General features: G+C 45.1%; 1 protein-coding gene across 1 annotated transcript in view; it reads left to right on the top strand.

The window, feature by feature from the left end:
- The window catches only part of T265_12595 (hypothetical protein), a gene marked incomplete at both ends in the record, with an annotated part of 20424 nt that extends 8036 nt beyond the window's left edge, over positions 1-12388 (top strand). The window contains 4 exons of the mRNA XM_009164516.1: positions 740-931; positions 3620-3766; positions 3966-4195; positions 10898-12388. Of these exons, the coding sequence (XP_009162780.1) occupies positions 740-931; positions 3620-3766; positions 3966-4195; positions 10898-11528 (1200 nt within the window). The remainder of the gene's footprint in view (positions 1-739; positions 932-3619; positions 3767-3965; positions 4196-10897) is intronic.
- Between the last annotated feature and the right edge of the window lie 314 nt (positions 12389-12702).

Here is a 12702-nt window from a genome sequence, read left to right as displayed (position 1 = left end):
TATATATATATATATATATATATATATATATATATATATATATATATACCCGACGCATCCCTCCTATAGGTAGTGGACAGTAGATACGTTTAGGAAGTTTTGATACTTTGAACTGCAATATGTATGCAAGCATACCAACACAACGATTACCAGTACAGTCGAGCGAACACAATCACAGCTGACTCTTTGGCGATGCACTGAAACGGAGGTCTGGTTAACTTTGATTTCTAGTGGTTGTGTTGACTTTCAGAGCAGCACACCCCCATATTTGGCTCCCCTATGTTTGGCATGAATTCACTGCAGTGAATACATATGAGCTTCAGGGATCTTCCTAGTTTGCAGGAACTACGAGGTGTTGTCACCAATAGTTCCTACATCACACTGAGTTTCAAACGCCCACTTGGGGCCGATATCTCTAACGGTGACGTTACATCAGTGTCACTTCTAGATTCTCCGAAAGCACTAGCTAGCATTCCTAAAAACAGTGTACAACGGATTCTATTCACCTCCTAGTATGGATATAGTGTAGTTCTGGGATTCCCCTCATGGCTCATTATCACGCATTCTGTCGGTTACTAGGTTGCATTTCCTTGCTCTTCTGAGTGGAGGTAATGAAAGGCATATTCCATGTCATTCTGTCCCTAATATGTCATTTCTTGATGAAAACTATCTGAATGTGAGTTCCATGTACTCAAACCATATTGTTGCTGTGTTCTTGACCACCATCATCCTCACTCAGGTTCTGGAAGGACACACAGGCTCCGTACTGTGCCTACAGTACATTGGAAACCTCCTGATAAGCGGCTCAAGTGATACCACGGTTCGCCTGTGGGATCTGTCCGTTGGACGTTGCTTGAACGTGATTAATCATCACACAGAAGCTGTCTTACACTTGCGGTTTCGCAACAACGTCCTCGTCACATGCTCTAAGGTAAGTTGCCTACGTTCCATAAGGCGTTGTGTTCACTTTGGTCTGCACCGAGTCACCTCCTCTGGCAATCCCGTCACAACATAGCACTGCTGCCCAAAAATACACTTTGCCACATATTTTTTGAGTTCCCCAGGCCAATTTCCTAGAGAATGCACGACTTATTTCTTTGCTAGCCTCCTCCGAAGTGAGACCACGTCTCAGGAGGCGGCTGCTTACGTTCCAATGCAAATTCATCTTCCCCAAAAGCATTGACGGGAGACGGTTTTTGTGCGGGATCTTAAACTCTGACCCCATGCTAGCACTCACCAGTATATATCCAACACATTCCTTGTTTGTATCTTGGAGTGTTCAATGCTTTTCCTACATCAGCTCACAGCTTTTCGAAGGTATTTCGTTCGGGTCTTTAGAGCGCCGTCAACACCGTAACCCTCCAACAGTACAGCTGGTTGTTAAATCCTCAGAGGTTAGTGTTTCTTTGATTTGTTGGCCCGGGATTAACCTGGTTATTAGCACGTCTCGGATTCGTTTTCGTTGGCTTCAGGCCGTGTTCCTGAGCATCCCTTTTCAATTTGTCTGCTCCCAACCATTTTACTTTTTATTTGGGATGTAACTTATTCCGGGATATTTTAGTTCACTCTTCACTGTTTGCTTGCTTTCATGTAGGATTTTTTTGGATCCCCTTTCCGTTCTTCCCTCCGTTTTGACATTTACTCCACTATCAACTTGAAAGATTGTCAGCCCGTTTTTTCACAGGGTTTCGGCGCTACGGGTCGAAATCAGCTCTCGGCTGCACCGTTTCTTCAACTCTCATTATCTTGCTTTAATTCTGTATGCTTTTGTGGATGAATCTTCAACGTTGACGTTCGACACGGAACCTTTTCCACCGATCGCCCAAAGCTAACGGTTATCCTTGTGTAGTTCTCACCAACATAAATTGCAGGTGTTGGATGAGGCATACCACGGCATGGATTTCTGTACGAGATTGTAGTAACTACGCTTGCACCCTCGAAACATGTATCGTGAAAGACGGAGTTCATCTCTTTGGAAGGTTTGTATCTTGCTTTGAGTTCCGAAGGGATCTAGCGTAAGAGAAAACGGAATAATGTATCGAAATATTGGTAGCTCGGATGCGTTTATTCCCTAATAATCAGATGGCTGTTGGTCTGTTCACCGAGCTTGGGGGTGAGGTGGTTCAGTGGTTAGAGCGCGAATTTACTGACCGGAAGGTCCGTGGTTCGAACCCGACCTCCGCCTCTCGACTTCCCCTGTCTAGCCTTGGGCAACCTGGCAGTATCCCAGCCTTCGTGCTTCCTTCGGGTATGCATGGCAGCTAGGTTTCGGAAAGGTGCCACAGCTGAACGCTTTTTTCCATATTAGTTAACAAACGAATGAGGGATGTTCTTGTTAAAACTGTCGCCTTTTGCAGTAGCTAAATAGCCGGAGTACTGATGCGCACCGTCGATTCGCCATTCGTACGTGGATGAAGATTTTTTTGTAGCTCATATCACAATCAATGTGACGACAGGCAAACTAAAATTGACAGCTTTACTGGTAGTGAACATTCCTTGATGAACGCACAAAAAGACACGATCGTGTTACATTGCATGCATAACTCCTTTAACTTGACGGCTTAGGTGCTATTTTTTGTTCTGACTGGCAGCTGTTACCATGATGCGTACAACCAACGATCACTGCGATTTTTATCCGAAGAGCATAATATTCACCATTGGAATCCGAACTGGAGCAAACTTATGGGAAGCTTGAGACTTTTCCACCATATCGCTCGCATATAGCGGTACCCGAGTGTCATTCAATTAGCCTCCTTTAGGCTGGCTACTAAATCGCTCTGATTCCAGCGATAGTGCTCCTCCGCTAGAGGGCCCGCTCTTAGTGAACAAGGTCGGTTGCGATGGACTTTTATCCGGGGGATAATTGACCTCACTTATGTGGACTCACTAGAATAACTGTAGCGAATTGGTGTCTTATCCCTGTGATTTTCACACAGCTTTTTTTAGTTTTCGATGGACTGTTGCGCGTTGTTGGGAGGAATGTTGATGAGCCTGCATAGTAGTTTTCATTTCTTATTCTCTACCTAGCTAAACACAAATTAGAATTACAGAACAAACTATTCTACTTTGACGAACAAAACAGTGAAAGTCTTCGAGAAACTGCCAAGTGTTTCCTCATCTCACGTACCAGTTTCCTCGCCTTCAATCCGTAATAAAACTGTAACATGCTTCACCGAATAGTATCCTCCGCGTGTACCGGGCTAAATTATCCAAAGTACTTATCAATCCGATTCCTACTCAGTCAGTTGGAGCCTGCTAATATGGTGGGCTCTTATGAATTCATCGACAGTCGACCAATATATGCTACGGCTGTACAATTAGGTCATGCCTGTTTATCGGTTCCATGGGGTTCCGTTCATCAAAGGGATCGCCGTGCTGAAAATCCCACTGTGCTACAGTTGTCTTCCTGCAAGCCCCTTCTCGTGAATGTGGAATACCTTATAAAGAATATGCATTCGTTGGAACCTTTTTGGTTACTGTTGTTGAACTTGGTAGGAAATTTGCTGGCAGTCGTCCCTCAAAATGGTTAATTTTTTATGGGCACCGTAGTAACTACTAGGTCCCATGAGATTACATCAACCAAACGAGATCCTATATTTACTACTCTCTTGTATTACAGGATCGCAGCATCGCTGTTTGGGACATGGGTCCATGGCCCCGGGATGTGCAACTGCGTCAGGTTCTCGTGGGACACCGCGCTGCTGTTAATGTTGTTGATTTCGACGAAAAGTACATTGTCTCCGCAAGCGGTGATCGTACCATTAAGGTTGGTTTCTGAAACTGTGGGTCTTTGATGCGCCTGGGCTGCGGGTTACAGTTTGGAGTTCTTAACCAGTTCACCGTGTCACAGTTTTCTGCTTCATATTGATTTTTCCTTACTTCCACATCTCGTAAACTTTTGTCTTCCACCTTTCTATGGGTTATATTCGGTTCCTGATGGACAACATCAATTCTCACCATGTTAGGTTTGGGCCACAGATACCTGCGCCTACGTGCGGACGCTCACTGGACATAGACGCGGAATCGCATGTCTGCAATACCGCGATCGCCTTGTCGTTTCGGGTAGTTCGGACAACACCATTCGCATATGGGATATTGAAACCGGTGTTTGTTTCCGTGTTCTTGAAGGACACGAAGAACTGGTGCGATGTATCCGATTCGACTCCAAGCACATCGTTTCTGGCGCTTATGATGGGTGAGTCGTTTCTCCCACTACCGGTTCCATTGTTTTTCTCTTTAACTTTAAATTCACTTCATTTGTGTTTGGTCGGTTTCAGCCCCACCCTTTCTCGTCAACTAGCAAGAAATTAGACGTCCCCTTAAAAAGCTACACAGTAGCTGTTCCATCGTTACTTTTGGCATTGTACACAAGAATCTGTCTGTTCCTTTCTTCGGTATTCAACAGTTGTTGCATTGCTCCCACACCTTTCGGAAGCACTGAAAACATTTCAGTGTTTTTAGCAGGCCGCAGAAGTTCTATACCAAAGTTTCCCGTCTGTACCCTGTGAGGTGCTTGTTCCACTTTACAGATAGTCTGTATTTTGGTGTCGTGATACGAGTCTCCATCTCCCCGAGCCGATGGCCCTGAGACTAGACAAAAAGCCCTATTTTAACAAATACCCTCATTTGAATACCAATTTGGTTTTGAAGGGAGACTCACCTGGAACCCAGCTGAATCTCTCGTTTGTGTTGTTCTTAAGCAACTCAATTGCTGCACCAGGCCACCTCAGGTTTTAGTTGGTACGATATTCGAAATATCGCGAACATAAGGTTGGTGAAAACTCGAGGATTTCACCTACCCGATGAGCCCCAAAAGGGTCCAAACCAGTCATGCGCTGTCGAAGAGTTATCAGTAACCTTATGAGTAGTGTATTACGTCTATATAATAACTATATCACTATGTTGAACAATTCGTTCAGGGTGACTGCGCATCGCGTTTTGAATGAATGTGCAGAAGTGAGTTGCTGTCACACTGATACATTTTTTCATTCAACATCTGACGTTTCATTTTCTTCGGAAAATTGAATGTTGGATGTGAGGCAGGGGGATATCCCTATCTATTTTGACGTTTCTTTCTGCTGTCGTCCCTTTATACATGGCTTTCGAGATTTCACTTGCCGTCGCTCTGCTGTTTCCACTCTAAGACTAGATCTGTAGACAGACGTGAGGCGGAATTACTGTGGAACGCCAATAGTAGCTGTGGTTTTGGTTTGCGAGTCGTTTTCACAGATCTTTTTAATCGAGCTGTCAATAAAGCCTCTGTTAACAAGGTATGATCGGAGAAGTTCAATTTTAACTTGTGACTATTTTGGGATCATTCCGTGTGAACAAAATACCTCAACCTCTAGATATGTAATTTGGTTTGGATCACTTGTCAGCTTAGTTTCAAACGATCAACTGACCGCAGCTGAACTAATCGAAATGTCTCTCCTCTCCTGATCCTGTTTCCAGAAAGAAGACCTATTGACTTAGCACTAAATTGTAATTCTGGCCATTTCCAGTGTGCTTGGCCATGGTTGTTAACCGTTCTAGCCGGCTTATGAACATCCGAATATCTTACACGTGACTCAAACAATAGTTGAAACGAAAAGTTCATCTGACACGTGAATAGTGCTTCATGACTCAAACAATAGTTGAAACGAAAAGTTCAATGATAGTGAGTCATCAAAGCCTATTCCATGAGTCCAGTCCAATGACCACAGATAGATTAGTCCGTGGCTCCTTAGTTCAGCCTTTTTTTCAAGAAACCTTATTCAGAAATTTAATGAGGTTGGTGAAACTGGTTCCAGTTTCAGTGAACTCAACGTGCTTTCCAAAACAATGTTTTCAACTAGGTGAAGCCAAATGAAGGTGGCTATGGAACGTGACCATTTGTTCTAGACACGGCCTTCAAAGATTGTGCGGTCATCCAAGTTAGTTTACCGTCCAATCGATCGATCATTGTCATCTCCACATAGAACGTGCTTGGAACGAAATGTTTAATCAACGCACGTTGTTTGTCTTTTCGCCCGACATGGTAATCTGTACTGATGCGATTTATCCGTTGTTCTGCTCCGGGCGGAGAGATACTGTTTCTCAATGTGGCTGACGGCAACTGGTGGACATGGTTTGTCTCCAATGAATTATTGTTTGGGAGATTTCTGAAGGTTTGATCCGTGATTTCTTTCAGAGGCTTGGTTCCGCTGGATTCCTGATATCCCAAGAAATCTAGATAGCCGTGGCATCTTTTAAGCCAACATAAACCTGCTAGGTCTACGAGTTTGGTCGATTCCGCAAACCTCATGTCCACGTTCTTGCACCCCGTCGGCGGCCATCCATAAGCACGCACGCAAATCTGTTAGCTCCAGTTTCCTCTTTATCTGTTGAATGTTTCCCGTGTGTCTCAATCAGCGTTCCCACTTAGGTTTTACACACATTAGGTGAAAAGTGCTACACAGTTTTTGATTGCCAGCAACGAAATGACTGGTACTCTATGTTACCGTCACACTGAGATTGGACCTTATCGTGGTGTTACAGTTTGTGGCCTCCGTGATCCATTGAGTTATCCTGGGTAGTGTTTATGCGACACTCATAGTCTCATGCCAGGTTGGTCAATGGCTAGAGGTGTAATCAACACAGTCTCCTGGCCGTCCAGGTTGGGGTTTGGAACATGTGTGCAGACTTGTCCTATTAAAATGGTAATGCATTTGTGTATCCTGCCAAGTACCACTGCCTTGTGGTCAAACTTTTGAGCCGAAGGCTTTGGTGAAGGACCCTAATCGTTCTCTCCTCCACGTGTGAGCTCACTTACAACAATGAATTACGGTGGTTAGAGTGTGAGTTTATTGACCGGATGGTCCGTAGTTCGTAATCGTCCTCTCCTCCACGTGTGAGCTCCCTGACAGTATCACAGCTCACGTACAACAATGAATTACGGTGGTTAGAGCATGAGTTTATTGACCGGATGGTCCGTAGTTCGAACCCGACCTCTGCCTCGACTTTCTCTGTATAGGCTTGAGAAAACTGGCAGTATCCCAACCCTCGTGCTTCCTTCTGGTGGCGTGTCAGTTAGGCGCCGAAAGGTTGCTACAGCTGAACGATTTTTTCATTGATGAAGTAATAAGGCGAACGCTGAGGGGCCTTCAGAACTCCGGTGTTCAAATCGTCGATGGTGTTGATTTGGAGTACGAAGATGACACCGCCCTCATCTATGAGGACGAAGGCGCAGCACAAGCTGTTTTGGTAAAACCGACCATCATCATACCATCGTTCGGCTTGCGCCTAAATCCTTCAAAGTGCAAAGTCATGCTTCAGAACGTATGGTCTCTGAAATTACCCTGTACAACTCAAGGAGAAAGTGGAGTTATGGAGAATCTTACATACCTCGATAGTCGTATTAGGTCTGACGGAAGTGTTGAAGTCATTAAACGAAACCCAAAGGCCATAATCATGTTTTCTAATTTGCGTCACTTGTAGCTTCAAAAGGGTATATTGGTAGGTCTCAAGAGTCGCGTGTACAATAAGAGGTCTGAATTTACTGGCCGGTTGGTCCATGGTTTGAACCCGACCTCAGTCTCTCGACTTCCCCTGTCTAAGCTTGGGCAACCTGGCACTATTCCAGCCCTCGTGCTTCCTTCTGGTGGCATGGCATGGTCCCGAACGACTACTGTTATTTTATTATTAAGGGCTGTATTTTTGCATGTTTGCGAAAAATGGCCTTTGAGGACAGGTGATGTGAGACGCATTCAACCTTTTGTCCCCATCCACGGCTCTGAAGCGTTGCTGGTTTTGAGTGGTGTCAACGAAGTCGTAACGATGTAAGTAGTAAATGGGTACTTCGTTGTGTAGCAGGTGGAAAGTATCCAGAACCATCGACTACGATGGCTCGGCCGTGTTCTACACATGCTGAAGCGAGTGTTGCTCTACATGTCTCCTTCAGAATGATGGGAGCCGCGAAGTGGACAACTTATGACTTGACAGAAGGATGTGAGAGATTAGGAAGAGTTTGGATGTTGGTTCAGTAACTCTTCCATGGTGGGTTCCCCGTGTTCTCTCCTGCTCTTGGCTGAAGACATTTCTGGAAATGGCGGCTGATCGACGCATGAACCCCCCCCGCCGGGGATTGCTAGTTAGCGTGTGCAGACGTCTGGAGCTGCTTGGTTTCGATGGATGTGTGTGTGTTGATACGACCATTCAATCGGATCTTAGTATACCAAATCGTGAAGCCGAAATTCGGTTAACAAGTTTTTCCTTCTCAGATCATCCACAACGTCCTCTCCTTGGTAGATTACCATTATGATCATGTGAAGCGTAAAATGGTATCAAACCGCCTGACTCTACTAGCAACGCATTAGTTTGTCGTAGTTATCCTTGGTAGATTACCATTAGATGTTGTTTATGATCATATGAAGCATAAAATGGTATCAAACCGCCTGGCCCTACTAGCAACGCATTAGTTTGTCGTAGTTGACAGAGGATTTCACTGGAAACCTATTGCGTCCCTGGTTCTCCCGTAATAACATGACGGGGGAAAATGGATTTCACTGGAAACCTCTTGCGTCGCTGGTTCTCCCGTAATAACATGACGGGGGATACGCTCAAAGTACAGAGCTCCATTCATTGAATCTGGGTGAACAAATAATTCTATGAAATCGGTGATGAGGCAAGCAAAACAGACTGACTTAGAGTCGCGTCATAAATAAACGGTAGTTTGAGTGCTTCTTTCTGAAACCACCGTAGGGCGTTTAGGTGCTGCTTCGAAAGGTGTTAAAATCCACTCTCGAGTGGAAATCGTGCAAACTCAGTGCACTATGCTCTTGTGTGATACATGAGGTGATTCATCCAGTGCTCCGTGTCTGTGTTGTTGGCCTATTCGAATGCCTGAGCGATTGTTCAGTGAAGAAACCCATGGCGCAAGCGCCTCTACAAGGTTATTTTACCGGTGTTGTTGATATATCACACTGTCGGCTGATTGTATCCATTCGAACTGAATCATACCAATATAGAACTGAGTTTCGAACGGTACCAAAGAAAATGAATGTGTGCTTGCCTTACTCCGAGCCTGAACGGATCTTCAGGACTGCCTCGTGCCTTGGTAAGAGTTTCTTGTGGTTTATTTACGTCTGCGTGCATTGCAGGTATTCATCATAAGTTCACATTCGTTGTTAGGCGAATTAGTCGAACAAACTACTGATTACCCCTCATTTTTCCTAGAATAGTTTGTCGATCGATCCCGCTTACCGTCATAACTACTGAACTTGAGAACTGGTTGGTATCAAATATCAACCGACAGATCAGGTTCTTTCTGTATCGCCTTCCCTTCAGAGCTTTCTAGGTTGCGTTAGATATGCCCCCCGGTACGCCTAACATTGAATTGTCGTTGTAATTTATCCAATTCTTTTAGTATGACTCCAATAAAACTCAGCAAGTATTCATTTCCGTAGCCGGTTTCACGGTTAGGAAGAAAGCTTTTGTTCTGGTTGTTTTGCTTAATAGGTAGTTCTGATTCTGGCACAAAATTTCCACTAGATAGACAAAAGGGTCGCAAACTAGGTAGCACGAGAGCCAGAAGAATTCATTTTGACCTCGTTTTGTTACCGCGGATAAAACGACCTGGTTTCTCCACTCCTGAAAACTCCTCTCATATGGTCCAGATCAGCCTTGTGGTTGTTTTCGTGGTAATCTAACTCAACCACACGCAATGTGACGGTGCCTCTCAGAACTTTCACTCACTTGCAGTTAGTTTTTTGGTCACATGCTAAGCAGCTGATAAACACGATTTGTGTGGAAAAAACCGCAACCTAGTTGAGTGTGTCTGTATGCGCTGAAAAGTGACCGTTACTTGTGCACCTGTCACGAACACAGTCGTTTATTACCAGGCCCCCGTGTTCGTTTGACTGAAGAACCAAGGTGAGATAGTCCTCACAAACGCGAGTTCAATGAAAACAGTAGGTTTCTATCGTGCATGTGATTAGTAGTTTGTTCACTATCGCTCTGGATGATGTCAACGCCCATACGCAATAAAGTTTTGCTCTACAGTATTATCCCGAAGAAAGAATGCAGTTGCCCGCCTCACTTCAGGAAATCGTGCACCAGGTTACGGATGATGCTAACTCTCCGGTTGGATGACCCTTCTTGTGAACGGTCTGTCTTGAGCGTGTTGCTCGGCACTAAAGTAGTGTGCTTACGAAGGTCAAGTCCCAATGTCAGAATCCACCTACAGTAACTTATCCAAGAGGGACCACTCCCCCTGCAGATTTCACATCAGCGTTATCCGTCATCTGTGATCTTTCCTCGTCCTGCTGGAATGGAACGCCTTACATTAGAGCGTGAATTGACTTCCCTGGATGCGCTAATTCTGTTGGTCCATAACATGTGGACCACTTCCTAAATCGAATACCCTACCACATAAAAGTAACACAGCTGGACAGACGGAAGAGCACAGTAAAATACCACACTTTCACTCCACCTTAAACAGTGTCAAAAGATCTAGAACTGGGGTTACGTTTGACAGACCTTTGAAGCTCAGTAGTGATTCTGTAGCAATCACTCCTCACCACGAATACACCTATGACTCGAGGGTTGTTCTGAATATCTGCAGGAAGACTCAACTCATGTTTGAAAGCTGCCGGAATGGTTATTTGAGGTCCCTATCATCCAGTATGACTGAAGCTTCACCGCACGCCTTTTGCAAACGTAAACTTTTCTCGAGTCTATCTGTGTGCTCTTTGCCATCCAAGCTTTCTCTTCCCGCAGAGGACTTGATTAGAAAAACCATTCATCAGCTGCGTTAGCTTCTTGAACCTGCCCGTCACTATACGTCCAAGGGTCCCTCATTTATGTGGGTCCTCTAAATTGTCCACATTTACCCAAGTTATCAGCAAGTTACACGGTGTATTTCTTTCGTACTTTTATCTAGAAAAATCAAAGTATGGAGTTTGAAACACGCGCTCGACCCACGATCCAAGCCCAGCCAGTTGTGTATCCATACGTTGCAACAACACACTGGTCGTGTATTTCGTTTGCAGTTTGACGACTTCCAGATTGTCTCCTCCTCTCACGATGACACCATTTTGATATGGGATTTTGTGAGGCCATCAGCTGGTATGGACGAACGTGATGATGGCTTTGACGATGGGACACATCCAGTCCATCCGGTAGCCCAAGTCAATAATTGCCTTTGTGCAGCACCTAGTTTGCCGAACCAGTCTACTCCAGCACCTGCGGAGGTCAGAGCTGCTCCAGATGGGAATGCTGCATCCGGACAGGCCGGATCCTTCCCAACACAAATGGCAATATCCAGCAATGACTCCCCACGTTCGCATCCGAACTGCATTGAAATGGAAAGTGAGTTTGTTTCTCCGGGAACTTCGAATGTTCGGTCGACCATCAACGCTCCAGCTAGAAGTTCACCCATACGTGCCCCTTCCTTACATGGTGCGACTCCTGCCGGGCATCCGGTAGATGAGGCAAATGACAGCGCGACTCGAAACAGTCCAAACACTCGACGACCCTCCGTTCCTTTCCGTAACCTGTATTTAGACAGATGAACGCAGAATTGATGTCCGCATTCTCTATCTCTTTTTGACCAATAGAGCAAGTTTACCAACACGTACACTATCCTGTTATACCCTGCGTTTACCAATGTGTGTTCATACGTACATCGTATTGCCGGTTACCATGCGGCTGTTATGCCCGAGCTAGAACATTCTCAATTCGTCCATACACTCACCACCCTCATCATGTCCATTTTATCTAATCGTTGTACCCGCGGTCAAAGTTTTGATGGATCTGTTGGTGAAATGATGCTAGGTCACTTATGCATTTCTTTTCGCTCTATCACCGCGAGACTGTGATCTCAGGCTGCCTTATTTTCTTTTCGTGTTCCCCTTCGTTTCGCTACGAGTTTCGTGTCGTTTCGCTCTATGAATGTGTGTGCACAACAGACTCGAACGGCCGAGTTCGAAATTATTTTTCTGTGCAACTTCGACTGCTCTGCTCTTCTTGTCTCCAATCGAACGCGTTTTCATCGCATACTGATTTGTCGACAGCACTCACCATAGCAATGTGAATCAGCTTCGGCCACCGTTTCACCTCAGCCAACATACTGCACATGTCGATCTATTTGTGTAAGGATACGTGTTTGTCCCTTTAACACTGGACTGCTTAGCCCGGTACAATGTTTGGTGTTGCCCATTCACGTCAGAATCGTCGTGTGGGGTTGCATGCCGACCGTGAGAAGAAGGTGGTTCTAACTCTGGTCCCAATCTGATTGGTTGTATTGTACGTGCCGTTGTCTATAAATGGGATTTCAGCAATTTGTCAATCTGTTCAGTATTTCTACTGCCGTGGGAGGGTTCAACTGTGATCGGAATGGCAACTCGCTTGGTTTGTCAGTTGGTCATTAGCGAGTTTAGGTACTCATGGGTTTGATGAGCTCCAGTGTTCCGTTTCAAGGACGTTTTCCTATCTTCATCCCTTTTGTTTGAAGAGTTCCTTTCGAGCACATGATTATCCTGATGAGTCCACGCGTAAGAAGGCTTGAGTTTATCCTGTCATGTCACATGATTGGTAATCTGCATTTTCTAATTCGCTCATAAGGTCATTTTTCCCAGGGTGCCTGGTCGATCTTCAATATGCAGTAAAACGTGGGATTTTTATGTTTACTAGCACTGCAGCTTTGAGCTCTTCACGCGAATAGTGCTGCATATTGCCGAATTGAAG

Source organism: Opisthorchis viverrini, assembly GCF_000715545.1.
Source record: "Opisthorchis viverrini unplaced genomic scaffold opera_v5_6, whole genome shotgun sequence".
In the NCBI taxonomy this organism is placed as follows: Eukaryota; Metazoa; Platyhelminthes; class Trematoda; order Opisthorchiida; family Opisthorchiidae; genus Opisthorchis; species Opisthorchis viverrini.
This window is presented reverse-complemented; position numbering and strand designations above follow the sequence as displayed.